The 18,037-nt window shown below is 45.7% G+C and overlaps 1 protein-coding gene across 5 annotated transcripts; it reads left to right on the forward strand.

Annotated features, from left to right (window-relative positions):
- Nucleotides 1-69: 69 nt before the first annotated feature.
- mthfd1l (methylenetetrahydrofolate dehydrogenase (NADP+ dependent) 1 like) lies at nucleotides 70-17,853 on the forward strand. Of its 5 annotated transcripts, none has more exons than XM_029141302.3 (28): nucleotides 76-534; nucleotides 1,044-1,128; nucleotides 1,227-1,277; nucleotides 1,351-1,404; nucleotides 1,928-2,052; nucleotides 2,190-2,290; nucleotides 2,377-2,513; nucleotides 2,757-2,868; nucleotides 2,977-3,047; nucleotides 3,151-3,248; nucleotides 3,397-3,570; nucleotides 3,671-3,807; nucleotides 4,110-4,156; nucleotides 4,464-4,571; nucleotides 4,656-4,730; nucleotides 4,952-5,054; nucleotides 5,848-5,924; nucleotides 6,676-6,816; nucleotides 7,273-7,341; nucleotides 9,563-9,674; nucleotides 12,342-12,481; nucleotides 12,945-12,986; nucleotides 14,401-14,504; nucleotides 14,596-14,773; nucleotides 14,934-15,041; nucleotides 15,152-15,304; nucleotides 16,835-16,952; nucleotides 17,080-17,853. In XM_029141302.3, the coding sequence occupies exons 1-27, from the start codon at nucleotides 293-295 to the stop codon at nucleotides 16,922-16,924; spliced, it is 2,934 nt and encodes a 977-aa protein (XP_028997135.1). In that variant the 5' UTR covers nucleotides 76-292; the 3' UTR covers nucleotides 16,925-16,952; nucleotides 17,080-17,853. The 5 variants fall into 5 exon arrangements, with proteins under 5 accessions (XP_055362113.1, XP_028997135.1, XP_055362112.1 ...); XM_055506137.1 differs by having other exon boundaries at nucleotides 17,526-17,853; XM_029141301.3 differs by having other exon boundaries at nucleotides 16,835-17,853.
- The last annotated feature ends 184 nt before the right edge of the window (nucleotides 17,854-18,037 follow it).

The following is an 18,037-nucleotide window of genomic DNA, read 5'->3' on the forward strand; positions in this document are numbered from 1 at the left end:
TGTGTGTGTGTGTGTGTGCGTAAGAGAGAGAGATTTTGAGTTAATCGTTCTTACAACAATCATTAATACAAATTGGTGATTTGTGACGTAGCATCCGTGTTTTTTTCGTGTGCCAGCTTCTAGAGTCTCAAACGTCCCACTGCCCATGAACGCAGCGCAGCTCCGTCGCCCCTCGGTAGTCAACTCAACTTTCTTTCTGTTGCGACACCGGCGGATCAATGCGTGGCCGATAACGACAAGAGGGGCAAATCAAACTACACACACGATCCCTTGACTCTCAGGAGGAGCAGCCATGAACGCGTCCGTCCTTCGCAGTGCTTGTGGTGGTCTTAGGACCCACTCATTGCGACCGGGAGGCAGAGTCGGCGGCTGGCCGCGGAGATGCCCACCGCCCGGTCAACGGTTCGCCAACGGCCGCTGCGTCGCGCGGACGTGGAGCTCCGCTGGCGGCGGCGGGGCCGACTCTCTGCCAGCCGCTAACTTCAGGAAACAGCCGCACGCGCGACACAAATGGGACCACGACCGCTCCGCGAGGTACGAGTCTGCGGAACTCGGTCAGTGAACGCATCTGAGGCGAGTCGCGGCCCACGCGACGAGCCCCGGTCGGCTGCTGTCCGCCGGGGCTCGGACTCCTGGCTAGCCGCCAGCTCTGCACGTGTCCCGGGTACCAGCAGCCAGCTGATGTAACTTCCCTCCGCTGTTGCCAGACAATGCGACGGACACACACAGGCGTCGCTGCTCCGCGTTTAATAGCCGCCGCTGCTGCATGTGTTTAACCAGTGTTTACGTTATGACCGGGATGTGGGTCAGTGTGTTAGCGCTGCCACGTTAACCCTTTAGTGAGATGGGCAGTGAACGCAGCACAGCTCTTCTGTGCTGCGGTTATTGTGACTGTTAAAGTTACTTTACAAGCTGGTTGTTGCGTTTTAAAAAAAAGACTCTCCACAAACGTGTTATTAATATTTCTTCATTAAACTGTGTCCTGAATCTGATATGGTGATATTCTTGATTTTAGTTTAATCTGTTTTTCTTCTTTCTTGAAGGGAAGTAGTTCAGAGCACAAAAGAGAAGGTGGCAGCTTTGCAGAGGAAAAACCCAACAGTCCAACCTTTGTTAGCAATTGTACAGGTACTAACACATTGCAATAAAAACTAAGTGAAGTAAAATGTTACAGTTACAGAAATTCTCTTGAAACATTTTTCATTGTGATCGCCTATTTGTCAAAGGCAGGTGAAGATGACGAGCTTTTGGAGGCCAGTAAGGAAATCACAGGAAAGGTAATTTGCTGGAGTTTTTTCTCAGCCTGCACAATGTTCAATCCAGCTCACGCTTCTGTTTCTGTGTCCACAGATTGAGTTGAACGTCACTCAGATTTGCCTTTCTGAAGAATGCACCGAGGATGAAGTAAGTGAAACTGACCTACATCATCCAGAGCCTAAATATTTGTTCCCTCACTTCTTAATTGTTTAACAAGTCAGTGCATGATTTCAACTTCCCCGGGTTGTTGCTTTGAGCGGCTTGTGATCATGCTGGTTGTGTTGGGATAATCAGTGTCTCGTGTTAACTATTATTTCATTAAATCTTAAAATTAAGACTAAGCAACTGTTATATGATTAAACATGAATTTGGTACTTAGATTCGGTTTTGTCTTTTGACTTCACTGTATTTTTCAGCATTATTGAACTGAAAGTCACCCCTCGGCTGTGACTATCTTTACTCAGCTGTAAACTGACCTTTGACCTCTTCAGAGGGAAGGGAATAGTTAGAATAGGCATCTGAGCTGACAGTGGATGATTTACATCACAGCTGTGGAAACGCTTCTTTCTACTTCTCACTTCTTTTTTTACTCCATAGTGACTTCTATTCGTTTTATCCAACAATAGACTTCTGCAGTGAGGTTTATGTGTTTTTGTCCTTGTGTTTGTAGATCGTAGAGGAGGTGCTGAGACTAAATGAGGACTGCCGCGTGCATGGTATCTACCTCCACCTTCCCCCCGCTTTCCTCACCAGCAGAGTGCTCAACGCACTCAAGCCCGAGAAGGACGTAGAAGGGTACGTTTGCAGTAAAAGGCTTTTAGTTGTGAGGTTTTCAATTCCGTAATCAAGGAATGCAGAGGAGTAGGAATTCATTAAAAATCCATTCAGATTTTGGTTCCTTTTTGCTTTTGATTTGAATTATTGTTTCATAGGGTCACAGACGTGAACGTGGGCTCTTTGGTGCGTGGAGACTCAAGCAAAGGCTTCGTTCCACCCACAGCCAGTGCCATTCTGGATCTGCTGGAGAAGCATGGTGAGGTTGCTCACCATGTAAAGTTGGATGTGAACATTTGAATGTGTCTGGCTGTTGAGCATATATTGACTTGTAACATTTCACAGATGCACATTTTGAAGGAAAGACGGTGTTGGTGGTTGGTGAAGGCCCCCTGGGGTTGGTCCTGCTGGCCCTGATGGAGAGAAATGGAATGGTGGCCCTGAAAAGCACCTGGAGCTCCAGAAGCCACCTACAGAGACAGGTGGGTTTGAATGAGTGTTCATTTGGTCTGTGAGAAGTATCTTTGCTATTTTACTAGCCTTTCTTTTTCATGTATTGTATAGTGAATCATCTTGTGGCAATTATAGGATGTGCAGATTCTTGGTTTACCACATGGGGGCAGCCATAACACATTACAACATAAGGCAACAGCATAGCGAATACTTTTGTTGCTCATTTAACCATTCTAATAATATTTTGATCCCATTATCCTTTTATTACCTAGATGATGCAGGCTGATGTTGTAGTGCTGACAGGGGCAGAGGGTATTAGTGTCCCACGCTCTTGGTTTAGACCAGGAGCTGCCGTCATCCGCTGTGCACCCACCATTGTGACAGGTGAACATAATGTGATGTGTTTGAGCTATAGTGCAAACCCCACACTTTTGTCTTTAAATGCATTCAATGACATTATAAAATAGAATCTATTTGCTTGCTTTGCTTTAGATGACAGACATTCTCTGGACATGACCTCCACCTCCGACATGGGGCACCTCATAGCGGCATACAGAGCACGGGTACATCTTTGTATTCATCTTTTTCGTTCCCAATTTGCTTTGTGTATTTTCTTCTTATGGCCATTCACATTTTTCTTCCCGTGTCTGATGTTTTGTCCACTAGAATATAGTGCACAGTTATAGTCGGTGGCTCCAGGAGCAGCAGTACCAACCCTGGCGTCTACGCAACCTCAAACTGCAGCCCCTGACTCCTGTACCAAGGTATAGACCATAGGCTAAAAGTAGCTAAGATTCTTGTGTAACACTGCTCTAAATTCCATCAACTCCACATCAAAGTTGTCCTCTTTAAACACTGTAACTATGGAAGAGACATGTCTATGAACGGTTTGTCATGCTTTGTGTTTGTCAGTGACATTGAGATTTCGAGAGCTCAGGCACCCAAGCCAGTGGTTCAGCTGGCTGAGGAGATCGGCTTGCTGTCTGAGGAGCTTGAACCCTATGGACGTAGCAAAGGCAAAGTCAAATTGTCTTTGTTAGAGCGCCTCCACACACAGCCCAATGGGAAATACGTGCTGGTTGCTGGGTGAGTATGTTTGACCAATAGAGGCCTTCTTTTCTCAGTTGATTTAAATCCCTCACTACCACTAAAATGTGATGTGTTATGTATTTTGCTCTTGTTGCAGCATAACACCCACCCCGCTGGGTGAAGGCAAGAGTACAGTGACCATTGGCCTCGTCCAAGCCCTGTCTGCCCACCTCAAGCTCAATTCCTTTGGTTGTCTCAGGCAACCGTCCCAGGGGCCCACCTTTGGGGTTAAAGGTCAGACACAAATACTTTATTTATTCTCGGTCTAAAAAACTTGCTTTTCTCTCTCATAAATCCAGGTTTTATTTCTCTTGATTGGTTCAATTGGTATTTGGACAAGGTCTGAGTGTGGTGCAGAACGAAGCCATCAGGAATTTACCAAGCAACTGTGTGATTAACTGTCAGCATGAAGTTAGCGTTTCACACCCTGCTACATTTTGTGTTAGGGTGGAGTAGTTCACCGCTGTGCATTCCGCTTTTGTGTGTCCTTGCTGTGTTATTTGCCTTTGACTGAGCTGCCTGGTCTTTGCACATAGGGGGAGCTGCAGGAGGGGGATATGCCCAGGTCATCCCCATGGAGGAGGTAAGACACACAGACACACTCACAGTCCTCCCTAACAGAGAGAGCGCTTGCTTCAAAGGACAAAGAAAAGCAGAGACTTCCACAAGTTCACACACAAGCACACGTATTACCCCTGGAGCTGTGGCAAAACATTGTCTGTGAAGACAAACTGCAAGGAATAAAGAAACACGTAGCTTTCAAACATCCTTATTAACATATTATCTTAACGCTATTGAGGTTTAATTTCTACTGGACCATCCAAATCCATGATTTGTACCACTACAATATTGCCATATGCGTTGATCTATTGTGTCTTTCTGCCCTTCAGTTCAACCTTCACCTGACTGGTGACATTCACGCTATCACAGCAGCCAATAACCTTGTGGCAGCAGCCATTGATGCCAGGATGCTTCATGAGGCAACACAGTCAGACAAGGTGACGTGGCCCTTGAGCGTGGCTCCATATGCCACAGAAACTGTACTAAATGTGAACGTAGTTGTTTTGTGTCACGCCCCCTAGGCGCTGTTCAATAGATTGGTTCCTACATTGAATGGAGTCAGAAGATTTTCACCCATCCAGATCTCCAGGCTGCGAGTAAGTCTCCTAACCACACTGCCAGTATCACCAGGATCAACAACCTAGTAGTAACCCACTAGTTTACATTGTACACCAGAGAGCTTCATGAGCCATTTGAACAGACAACTAATAAATATTCTAAATGTATTTTATATATACTTTGCTAATGACACTATCTATCTGGCTGCCACAGAAGAACAGAAGAGTGCCTGATGTTCTTTCTCTCTTTTGAATTACAGCGTCTTGGAATTGATAAAACAGACCCTGCAGCTCTTACACCACAAGAAGTCAGCAGCTTTGTCCGCCTTGACCTTGATCCTTCCAAGATCACCTGGCAGAGAGGCACGTCTAGAGTCATGGGACACAGCGAAGGCCACTGCTCATTAGAAATATAAACATAGAAATACTCATGCTTGTTGCACACCCGCTGGTTTAATTTTCTTCAGGCAGAGAATCAATATCATTACTATCACACAAATCTAATTTATGTTTTGATAAACATCCTGTGGCCCATAAAGGCGGTTTCTTATTGTGCCATGCCTGAGGAAAATCACATGCACTCTTCAGATGGAATGTGTTTTAATCCTCATAAGTGACTAAACAACTTCTTCTGGCTCTTTTTAAATTGAATTACCGCATCTCATGTCGAAGTGTTGCACTTACTGTATCAGTCAGGGGATGATGAATATGAGAATGGTAGGAGTGGGAATAGCATTGGTTGAAATCTGCCACTTACAAGAAGCATGCTGGAGCTGCAATGACTGATGGGATATTTACTCAAGTGACTCCACAGGGCGTTTTTAACCGACAAACCCTGGAGATTAAAAACAGACTGGCCAACCAGGATGACTGTGTGCATCTTCCCTCATCGTAACAGAACAAACAGAGGTTCTGTGTCACTGTAATCGAGTAATCAAGAGCTGAGAATAGGTGCTGGGCGAAGCGGAGAATCCCCTGTAGCTTCACATAATCACTCCCGTGTGTCGACACCTACTGAACCTGCAGCAGGGGAAAGCAAATCCTTCCTCATGTCAGTTCTAAGGTTCTTACATGGGTCCTGAGTGTAAAGTTCACAGTTATCGCTCTCATGTCATGAATTTCTCCTGAAGAGAAAACTGTCTTCTTCTTTTCCCAGTTGTGGATACCAACGACCGCTTCCTGAGGAAGATCACGGTTGGACAGGCGAGCACTGAGAAAGGACAGATCAGAGAGGTATGCAGCATTCCTTCTTTCACTATCACCTCCGAATTGATGTCGCTCTTCTAAAAATCCTTTTCGCTTGCCCACTTCGTTGTGTATTTTCACGATGACTCCCTTAAACCATTCCATTCCTGTTTTGCAAATGTTACTATGTTACTATGATGAACAATCTTGTCACTTAGAAGAAACCGCCTGCAGGAGAATGTTTAGACAATTTTTATCAGAAAACCTCTGACTGTGATAAATCCCAGATTTATTTCATGTGTATAGTAATAGCTAAATGGACTAATGTAAATAAGCATTTGACCTCAATGAAAAGCAAGCGGGCCTAAGTGAAAGCAAATGTTGGAAGGTGGAGCGAAATGAGCCACCTGCCCAGACACACACACCCGACACCGCCTCTACGCTGGCTCAGCATATGCTCACATTTACCGCCATCATTTCATCCACTCTGTTTCCTTTTCATTCCTCTCTCCTCCGCCTCCCTCCACGGCTGGATACACTATAGCCCCTCTGGGTATTATCACTGAGAGTGGGAATACAAATGTGATCCCTGGTGAACTGATGTGGTTTAAATTATGTTTCAGTTTTTGTTCTGTGGAATGGAGACTTGGTTGCTTTTTCCTACTCTTCCCTCAGGCATCTCCTCTTTGTGTCTGTTTCTTGACATAAATTGATGCTAAATGTCACATGTGTATTAGCCTGTTTCACGCTTGGTCTTTTGTGGTTCACACACTGTTCTCCTGTTTTTTTTACACTCCAGACTGGGTTTGACATCGCAGTAGCCAGCGAGATCATGGCCATCCTCGCCTTGACGGACAGTCTGGCAGACATGAGGAACCGACTGGCGCGTATGGTGGTGGGGACGAGTCGCTCTGGACGGCCTGTCACCGCAGAGGACCTGGTGTGTGTTACTGTTTGCTCTGTTTACTGCCCTACGGGGAGCGTGGCTTGTTATCTACGTATAATCCCCAGCCATGCACATCAATCATCTGTAGATTCACTCGGCTCTGGGTTCCCATGGCCAACTGTGGCCTGTGTTGTTTCAAACCTGCAGAGAAAGATCCCATATAAAGTTAAATTTGTATTTCTGAATATTCAGGATAAAAAACATGACCACATCTCGAAGCCTGGCTCGGTGGGAATATGGTGCATTACTGTGTGCACACTGTATGGGAGTTGGTGTCAGATTACTGACGTAGCATGTGGTCTATCCGTCCTCACAGATCGACCGTAAAGGAGCTGTTTTTTATATCATAATCAACACAACTGACATTTGTACATCATACTGTGTGTATTATTGTTTTTTTTAGTGAGCTGTGACTCGTATCTGATAACCTGTTTGTTCTTCCTCTGTCAGGGTGTGAGTGGAGCACTGGCTGTGTTAATGAAAGATGCCATCAAACCCACACTGATGCAGACTCTAGAGGTGAGACACGCACATAACCTCATCCCCTCTCACACAAGCAAAGTAAGGAAACAGAAGAAAGGGTGTGATTTATAACACAGAACTAGACACTGGTCTTTTCCTTTCATGGCTCTTTTATCCTAATAGCAGTTTAATGGTGAACACCAGCATGGAGTCCACTCATCCAAACAGGTTTTAAAGACTAGTTCAATAATTCTTCCTCTGAAAACATCTGGATGTAATGTTGAGACATTACTATAAGATAAACGGTCCGCGACCACGCATGAAAGTCATAATCCTGATTCGGGTTCTGATGTGAGATCAGTGAACGTGCACCAAGGCACGTACACAGGCAGCTTTCATTTTACCGTGAAGAAAACAAACTGTATGAACAGGCAACAACCTGAGCACCTCGTCTTTCACCTCTCTGTCATTTCAAAAGCAGGACTGAAGAAGTCCTGAACATTAGGGCTGCGACTTTTGAAAAATACGGTAATGGTCCAACTTGAGAGAGTGATGGGTGCTTTTTGAAATGTTTTTGCCTTTGTGGTATTAATTAATGATTTTACTTACTTACCTACTTCAGCGGGCAGAGGTTCTTAGTGAGAAAGGTTTAAAGTTCACACAATGATAGCAGACACACTGATAACGGCTCTGTGTTCCTTATTTTGTTGTGTTTCTGTTTTTTTTTTGTTCTTTGTTGTTTTTGAACATAATCTTGATTACATGGTTATTGGGTGGGGAAAGTAAACATCGACTGTCCCACATTGAGTGTTTCCATGGGTGTAGAAGGAGTGAAGTATGCATTCAGTGGAGATTTGGTTACTTTTTTCTGGAGGAAGCATTGTGGTGTGTGTGTGTGTGCGCGCGCATGTGTGTGAGTGTGTGTGTGTGACTGTTTCCTGTGATTCCGGTCCAGGAGCTGGTATCGGGACCAACCAGGCCTCCGAGCTCCATGTGAACTTTCCATTGAGGACGACTGCCTGCGCCCTTTGTGCCCTTTGGCTTGTGATTGTTTGTGTGTGTGTTTGCTGCAGATGGACACATGAGAATATGGCTGGCATGTGGAAGCTGTTGTGTGTGACGGAGCCCACATTTCTGTGTTGTTTTACTGTTGGGAGGGACGTAGCACAAGAGGAAGAAACCCAGCGTGTGTGTACGTGTCAGTGAAGCAGACCTCAGTCATTCTGTACGTTGTGCAAACATCCGGTCCGTGTGGACCTTTAAAGAACGACATTCATCTTCCCTGGGAAAAGGCAGTAGGCCATAATCTATAGGGTCACAGCTGTGACTCCAGGCTTTCAGGTAGTTGTTGTCTGTAAAAATAAATAGCTTAGCTGAGTTCTGCAGTGGGACAGTAGGAGAGGAAGGAGTCCCATGATCTCCATTTTCCTGTTTTTGTTCATCCTCCCTCTGTTTCACTAGCTGAACAGGTGACACGCTGGACGTGTAATTTATTTCCCCCATCATCATCCTGTTGTGGCTCATTTCTATTCTGAATTGCTTTCCCTCATTTATGGATATGGGAAGAGAGAAAGCGTGAATTGGGTCCAGCTAGAGTTCAGGAACTGCACACATGGAAATCTGCGTGATGTATGACGTGTGTCAAAGTCTCATTGAGCGGTTAATGAATGAGAAGGATGTGTTTGACCTTGTATTTCCTTTTTATGCCTTTTCCAGGTCATGTCTCCCTTTAGCTAGTATGTAGGTTCTGCTGTTAATCTGTGCTGCTGCTTTTACAGAGACAAACAGACAAGTGGCAGCGTCTGTCAGAGCCTTGTTAAATGGCTGATTTACTCCTCTGAGGGGAGGCTGTTTATGCAGGCAGAGGGAGAGGTATGCAAACAAAAGCTTTGAAAACGCTGCTGGCCTTCCCATCCTTCCTCTTTCCTTCCTGTCGAGGAATTCACACTCACCAACAATGCTGCGCTGCACTTTCACCGGTTTCTTGAGTGGAGTGACCGTGATATTAAGTCAGCATCTATTCATTTGCATGTAATGCATTTTGCTCTATAATCCCTCTGGGCCTGTGTTCACAGTTTAAAGGCGTGTGTGTGTGTGTGTGACTACTGTTTGCTCAAACACCGTGGGGACCAAAGTACATCCACACTTCAGTATTTACCCTCAGAGTTCTACTGAAAGCCGTTGAGTTTAGCAATGAAAGCGCTGCTTAGGCCTTATTTACACTCCGCTGGGTGACTTGTTGTGGGTGACAATGATTCTTCATCTCCGTGTGTTGCAGGGTACACCAGTGTTTGTCCATGCCGGGCCCTTCGCCAACATCGCCCATGGCAACTCCTCTGTGCTGGCAGACAAGCTGGCTTTGAAGTTGGTTGGACGGGACGGCTTTGTGGGTAAGAACGCGCACACACACACACACACACACACACACACACGAGTCCAGATAGTGTAGATGCACACACAGAGTGCAGGGCTCCACATACGGAGGAATTCAGAGCCTCAGTTGATTCCAGTGAGCGACTTTAACTTTGTCTCCTGCTGTTCAAACCTCTGGCCTTCATTCATGTTAGTTTTGGTCGCAGCTCTGTTTTACCGGCCTCTAGCAGGCATGTGTGCTCCTCGCATTCTGCTCCTGCGTAACTTTCTAGGAAATTGGTGCAAGGATTGCGTAAAAACACAGGAGAGGGGAAGGAAGCAGATTGGAAATCTTAAGAGCCTTTGGAATGCTTTAGAGTAAACCCGTCTAATCCCTTCAGTGTCAGAGTATTTCACTTTTAATCTGTCGATCTATCTCAATACTCATGCCTGTCTTCATTTGCTTTGGCTGCAGAAGTATGTTTGGAATTTGTGTGTGTGTGATTTTATGTTCATACAAATATCCTGAGCCTTTTGTATTTAATAACCTGTAAAAGGAGCTGGACGATTTCCACAAGCCGTTGTCTGGGAGCGGAGTGAATGTGTGAGCGGCGCGGGCCCAGAGTTGGGTTTCACAACACTGGAGCGTAGAAGCAGGGGGGCTCGTAGGCGTCGGACACTTTCACCCCTCCACCACGCTCGTTTTCCGTGGGTCTGTTATCCCCTGCCTTCCCTTTCTGTGTTTGTTACCTGACGCTCAGGTATGCCAGGAACTCGGCCTCCCTCCTTTTCCTGTCCTGTCAAACGGAATGCATGGCTTTTGGCTGGCACTGCTAAACGAATACTACAGAGAGCTGTCATTGTGATGCGTTGGTCAGACCTCCATGTTTTTTTACTTTAAAAACAATAAAACGGTCTCAATGTAATGCAGTTCTACTGCACCAACAGCCACATCAGTAATAAACATGTATAGAGTTAGAACTTTCCCTCAACTTCTACTTTAAAATGACAGGATTGAATAAAATTTTACAGGTGAGTTTAATGAGGCTAATATTATTAAGGTAGTAAAGACTAAAAATAACAGTTTCAAAAATTAGACCTTAGCTCTACTACACATAATTTATGGCTTTAGATCTGGACATTGTTATGATTAGGCCTCAGTGTCTTTAAGGAATAAGTTCAGTTTAATTATCTATGAACATGTGGCTCATGTGGAAGTAGGTGAACTCTTTGTGAACTCACTCTGACTTGTGGGAGTGAGTATGAACATATTCAAGGCCGCGCTTCATCATTCTCAATATTATGTGGGATTTTTTTTAAGTCGTTTCGGAATCTGGACTTAAAGTAGAGAAATGCAGTTTTTCGGAGGGAGTTGCTGGGGGATGAATTCCTCAAGCCAGATGCGAAGGATTCCTGTATCATTTAGAAACTGGAATACTCACTTACTGTAAGGTTTCCCACACCGCAAAACACTGGAGCAACGGATCATTCAGGCTTTTAGGGAAGTGGTCCCAGAGAAAAGATCATATATTCACATGTAAACATTTTTAGCCAAATGAGCTTTTAGAAAAATGTCAAATTAACTAGCTGCATGTTCATAACGTCATAACATGTTTCAGCATCAGTATGTGATTATAGTCTAAATGTTCACTGTAGATTTATGAAAGTGCATATATAGAATACCGGCACTTTGTTTGACAATACAACACGTTAGTAGGACTGAAATTATATTTTACTCTGCAAACTAATATCTACTAAATCTACTAACGTCCAATAGGTTGTTCCACACAGCTCGTGTTTTGTTTTCCACAGTTCTGGGCCGTTGCCAGCTGTCTCTCCCACAGCTGCACTGACCCTCTCTTATCCTGAACAGTTCAAGGTTGTCACACAGAACAGAAAGCGTTTCCTCATGACATCCTCTCCAGCCATTTGTCTTCCAGCCCCATCGCCTTTTGCTGTTGCTTTCTGTCTAAATATTTATTATTTTTGCTAATATAATTTCTGCCATATTGTGTTTGTGTGGTGTGAGCTCCTCTGCTCTCACTTTGTGGGGAATCACGCAATTTCTGGATGTCTCCAAGAATACTGTAACCAAGAATGTGATTTTCATTGGCAGGCTGGTTCAGTATTTAGAGCCAAGCTCTAGTGTGGCGCTAATGAGAAACACTACACTCTGTCAGCGGTCTGTGGCCAAACGAAGCCTACTTGCATTCCTAGGCTCTTTCCTCAGGCTGTTGTTTCTTTTTTTACGGAGAGAGGTTTGTTAAGCTGGAAGTGAAGTCACAGTCTGGTTGATACTGACATGCAGTGTTGTGTAAATCTCTAAATATATGCATTTAATTAATAATTCCCCCCCCCCCCCCCTTGGCTGCTGAAAGAGCACCCGAACCTAGCGGGAGAAAACACATGTAAAGCCTGAGATGTGATTTAGTTTCAGCCACAACTATGTTAAGCTCCAGGGAATTCTTTATTGTTATTTTTGGCAAAACATACATTAAATGTTGTGTAGTAACCAAAACCAGACTGTTTTCAAGTCTGGTATTATTTGTTGAGTAAATTGATTCATACATTAAATGTGGCCTGTCCTAAATCTATAACTGTAGATAAAAAGAGAGATTCTTTTAACAACATTCCTGTCAGACCAGACAGACTCCACTTAAAGGGAAAATGCTTTGATTTTCGAACTTCCATTTATTTCTTTGCAGTAACGGAAGCTGGTTTTGGTGCGGACATTGGGATGGAGAAGTTCTTCAATATCAAATGTCGAGCCTCGGGCCTGAGGCCCAGTGTGGTGGTGCTGGTTGCAACTGTCCGAGCACTAAAAATGCACGGCGGCGGTCCAAATGTAAGTGCCGTGTGCATTTGATCGAAAACAAGAAAGTAGTTAATAATAAATAATCTTTGCATAATCTGACAATAATACAGAACATGTAAGTACATTGTACATATTTTTATACAAAGTCATTGAAAGCTTTGGCAAAGATCCAGTTGTATTTTTAAACTTGCAGATGATTTAGCATCATCCATGAGGAGAACCTACTTAAATTAACCACATTTATGAAATAATGACATTATAGAAATAATCCCTAATTGAATTTCTCTGTTTACAAAGAGTGTAATTCATTAAAATTATTTGGTATTTGTTGGTCTGGGTCCATTTTCCTGAAATTAATCACCCTAATTATTAGCTTTTGCTGACTCTCACGTGGAAACATTAAACTTGGGCTGTTTTCTTGCCGTTTTTCTTGTCTAAGAATATTTGGATGTCAGACGACACCAGGTTTGACTGTGTTCTTGTGTGTTCCCAGGTGTCGGCAGGTGCTCCTCTTCCCAAAGAGTACATTGATGAGGTACAGTATGCCACAGCTGCATGTCTGCACACGAACGCAGAGACTCTGTGGTAAAAGCCTGAATGTAAGGATGACAGGACCGACCGGTTCAAAGCTGAGCAGTTAATAGGTTGTGACATAATTAAGTTAAAATGATTGCCTTTAATAATTGCCTATGCCTGCCTTTACTTTAGTTACAAAGGTCAGGATGTTTTGGAGAAAATAAATTCAATTAATTGGCCAGTGCAGAGTAATTATGAAAACATGTGCTTGTTAAGCAGGCCTTTGGATGGTGGGCCTGTGTGTTGTGTCCATGAGTTGACTGACAGGTGGAATTAACACACATTATGTCAATACGTCAGCGTCTTCATGCTACTCGCTGGTCCTACACTCTTCTGACATGCTTTCGGCCTTGGTTCTTCATCTGAGAAACGAGGATTTGTGGAGCACCTTTAAACTGTGTAGGTTTGTCCTTCTGGCCTCACGTACAAAGCCCATTCATAGATATGTGTGATGATGCGGTATGAAGTCACAGATTGTCTATCTGTCTCATGGACGTTTTATTCTCCGACAGCAGAACAGTTATTTGATTAACAGCCCGTGCAGATATTTCACATGTGCTTTCAGGATCTGGGGAGGAGCGAGGTGGGACTCTGGCTGAAACGGCCGGTCTCGGGCAGATCCAGCTGAATAAATAATGAGGCAGGACGAGTAAATTGTAAAACCTGTAACTAGAACCAGAAGTACTGTGAAAGGGGGCCAGGGAAATGAAATTATGGGATCTGTATGGTCTCACTGGTCTCACACAGACGCAATACATGAACATAAACGTATCATCAGCAATATTATTCTCAAGATGTTTTGAGAAACAAACCTGCAACGTTGACGTGATTTCGCTTTCCTTTTTATGTGATTGTGATGGTCGTTCCATTGTGTTTGCAATAGTTTACGTCTGGTGTATTGTTTCTAAAGAATAGGAGGTGTAAACAAGCTGACTTCACTGTAGGTGTGACGCCGTGAGCACAGGATAACAACAGTAAAGCACATGAAAGGAAAGGTGAAACTGGTTTTTGCTAGCGAAGACACAAGGTGGAAGCTCCAACCACTGGTGGATTAGACGGTTCCTGCTAAACGGGTCAGAGGAAATGAACCGGTGGAACCAAGATTTCACTGGAATTACACATTTCCTGCCACAGCCTCAAAATTACACCTCCTCAAACCACTGGGTGTAAAGAGCTTCAGCCTTCTTTCTCTACTGTGGTCACAGTATTAACCTTGTTTTAATGTTATAGGTGCTGTAAAATCATTTTAAGGGCCTAATTAGTGATCCTCGGTCATAATCAAACTCCAATCATCACTAATAAAACCAGCTGTTTGTGTTTTTATATAAATACACGTGTAACTGTTTTGCTGTATTGTTTGTGTTCTTCTTCAGAATCTGAGCCTAGTTACAGGTGGTTGCTATAGCAACCTCAGGAAGCAGATCCAGATCGCACATCTGTTTGGGGTGCCAGTTGTGGTGGCGCTCAACGTCTTCAAGTACGACGCACACAAAAACCAAAGCAGCGTTCGGTGCCTTTTCCCTCCAAATGCAGCGGCGCTCACGGCCTTCGTGTTCGTGGTCTTTCAGGACGGACACCGAGGCGGAGGTGGACCTCGTGTGTCGGCTGGCGAAGGAGTGCGGCGCGTCAGATGCCGTGCCGTGTCACCACTGGGCGAAGGGCGGGCAGGGCTGCGTCGCTCTGGCCAAGGCTGTGGACCGGGCTGCACGCGCTCCCAGCAACTTCCAGTTCCTCTACGACGCGGAGGTAGGACAGGGTACAGAAGGTGCACCAGAGGTGCAGTGGTCCACTGCTTTGTGTTTGACAGAGAGAGATGATTGGATGGATGACTTACAGCTCAGTACATCACCTCTCCTCTGGGCTGGTGCTTTTTCTAACCCTCTCTCACATACCGTCCTTCTGACAGATGCCCATCGTGGAGAAGATCCGAACGATTGCCCAGAAAGTGTACGGGGCTGAGGACATCGAGCTGTCCTCAGAGGCCAAGGCCAAGACCGACTACTACACTCAACAGGTGAGATCGCTGCTCCTGCAGCAACCACACACTGGAGAGAGAGAGAGAGTCAAGCAGCTTCTCCTTTGTCTGTGATTCACCTGCTCTGCTGCTGTTTCCCCTGTGACCAGGGCTATGGCTCTCTGCCCATCTGCATGGCTAAGACCCACCTGTCGCTGTCCCACATGCCGGACAAGAAGGGCGCTCCCACCGGCTTTGTTCTGCCCATCAGAGACGTCCGTGCCAGCGTGGGGGCCGGCTTCATCTACCCCCTTGTGGGAACGGTATGTGGCGTGCACCAGCAGAAACCCGGGGCTTTCGGTGTCTCATGAGTCAGCGCTTATACTGTGAACATGGCACCGGGTGGAGGCGAGTGAGACCAAGCCTGTGGTTGATGATGGTCAGGAAGGAAGCGGCTTCATGAGCGTTGGGGCCCCCTGTTGTTTCACCAGCGCGCCCTGAGGCAGAGGTGTCGAACCCCGGGCATGCTGGGAAGAGCTGGCAGCCTGTCGGCGTGGAGTCCGTCCAGTCCCCCAAACCTGCCTTTGATCTGCCGCGGCCTGCGGAGCCGCTGGCATTTTCACGACCCTTGAACTGTGACTCCTGGTCCCCGGCGCCGCCTTTGAACTCGGCCACAGTCGTCCTCAGGCTGAGCTTTTTCAACTTCTGCCACACATCATCAGTTTGTATATACAAATATTTTAGTGATTGTCGCTTTTCTTTCTTTATCCTCTCCATGGTTTTCTTTGCATGCGATCAGAGGTCACAGATGGAAGGGTCGGTCTTCACTGGGTGAACTTGGGTGCAGATGTCAGTCATCAGATACGAGGGAGGGGCAGGACAATAGATCTGCATAGTTTATATCCTGTTGGCGCAGCCTTCACTGCAACATTAAACACACAAGACTTGGCTGGATATTCAACATGGCTGCAGCTGGTTAATGTCTAATGTTCATGTTGTAGACTCCTTATCAAACTCTGTTTACATGTATGTAATAAAGAACACATGGGAGGAACTTCTGTGACCCATGAATCAAGCTGAGTTAAGTGAAGGCTGGACTTAACTGCTCCTGACCCGAGGCTCCTCTCCACAATCGCTGGGGGGTCTGAATGCAGCTAGACGGTCTCCTGCAGGGTTTCCCCTGACAAAGGCACATTGTGTTGGGGCATAATGCGGGGACTTGTTTGGCCAAGTGGAGGATTCTGTGTTTTTGCAAGTGCCTACATGTTCTCAGGGTCGAGTGAAGAAACGGGAAAACAGTGCATCTTTTGTTGCTTTGGCGACTCTGAAGCAGCTCTTGGAGGAGGTCGTTTTTATGGATGTTCCTTTTTTGTGAGCCGATGATTCGATTCTGTTCATTGAATTTACAGTAAGTGTGATGAATCTGCTCACAATCAGTCATCTGCCGAGCGCCTTATCGGCGGGTGTGGTCGCGCCCGTGTCACGTAACAGCTGCCGACAATGAGAGCGAGCAGCATCCGCTCTGGGTTGCGGCGTGGGCGCGCTCCCCTCGCTGCGTCCCGTCATTTACTCGCAGAGCCGCTTTTCCCAAGACAGGAAATTGGCCAGGCACTTCCTTCTGTCTCATATCTGCTAATGGGCCCATAAAACTGGCCCTGGGTCAGCCGGAGGGAGCGGCATGCGAGGAATGTTGCTCCCTGGCTAATGAGCGAGGTCGTTTACTCTCCACCGCGGATGGGGGGGGCAGCGTGCATCACCTTCATGTACCTCCACACTTATCTGAAGCTAAACTCATGTATATGCTGTATACTGCATATGTGATGGTGATGTTTGTGCCTCTGTCCTTCCCTCAGATGAGCACCATGCCCGGCCTCCCAACACGACCCTGCTTCTACGACATCGACCTGGACCCCGTCACTGAGGAGATCACGGGGCTCTTCTGAGCGCGCTCGGTTAAAGAGATCCATACAGGTGTTAACGATCTATATAAACTATTCATTCCAGTCCTTTTTGGAGCTGGCATTGTGTCATTATAAATATTTTAACACGTTTTTACTACTATAATAACTCGTTTCATGACACTTTATTTCCTCCCTAGAGTTTTGAGTCTACTACCTCATTCACTCGCTGCCAAGGTCGGACTCTGACTTGTGTACACAGTTGAGCGCGTCGTCTTGTTTTCCCCTCGGCCACTTAGCTCTGTTTGCTTTAGTTCCACATGTGCGTCGCAAGGCACATAAATCCGCTGTAACTCGGGCAGGAAGTGCTCGTAGAATCTTCCCAGCAGCTCCGGCCGAACGTGTTCTGAGAGAGAAAGGAAACGGGTCGTGGAGCATTGGCTTCAGGCTGAACGTGCACATGTGCCTTCCTCCAGCTTTATCATGTGTAACACACACACACACGTGTGTGTGTGTGTTTATGCCTTTACATTTTAAAACCAGCTTTTCTTGGAATGTTCTCATTATTTTCTACTCGTGTCTTATAATAATGCTGCAGTTTTTATGTTTCTGACCTTTTTACTGTGTTTCTGTATTTATTATCTAGACAGCTGTTTACGCACACAGAGCCACTATGGTGTTTCTGTGGACTGTTATGGTCTCGCTGCTCAGTGTTCACACTGCTGGAACAAGCCACATGTCAAGTATTTCCTGTTGGATGTGTGAACATCCAGACTTAATGTTTTCAGCTTTTCCAGTATGTTTGTTTTTATGTTTTTTTTAATGATAGTTTACCCGTTCTCACGTTATCGGTGAAGGTGATATGATTTAAAGCAGGCCGAATGTAACACACACACTGACAGACATGTCTAACCAGAGCTCTGTGTTTTGGCTTCTCATTTATCCCATGAAATAAAGTTCTGCTTTACTGTAAAGCTGTGTTTGTGTTCTAACTCCTGGCAGTTGACCATCTGTTGTTTGGACTCGTCTGCTGCTTTGTCGTCGTCCCGTGGGTCTCGAAGCCTCTTCCTCTTTCTCGCCCCTCTCTCATTTTGTGCCGTCTCACTGAGGGGACGCCCGGCGGCACCCCGGGGTGCGACGCGTGTGATTATGGGGCGC

The sequence above is a fragment of the Betta splendens genome, chromosome 24 (assembly GCF_900634795.4).
Source record: "Betta splendens chromosome 24, fBetSpl5.4, whole genome shotgun sequence".
NCBI lineage: Eukaryota > Metazoa > Chordata > Actinopteri > Anabantiformes > Osphronemidae > Betta > Betta splendens.

Excerpts from the sequence above, each read along its gene's own strand:
- mthfd1l (XM_029141301.3), top strand. The coding sequence starts at position 293 with ATGAACGCGTCCGTCCTTCGCAGTGCTTGTGGTGGTCTTAGGACCCAC. Across the intron at positions 1,405-1,927 it reads AAGAATGCACCGAGGATGAA|ATCGTAGAGGAGGTGCTGAG; the intron begins GTAAGTGAAACT and ends TTGTGTTTGTAG. Across the intron at positions 3,249-3,396 it reads CCCCTGACTCCTGTACCAAG|TGACATTGAGATTTCGAGAG; the intron begins GTATAGACCATA and ends TGTGTTTGTCAG.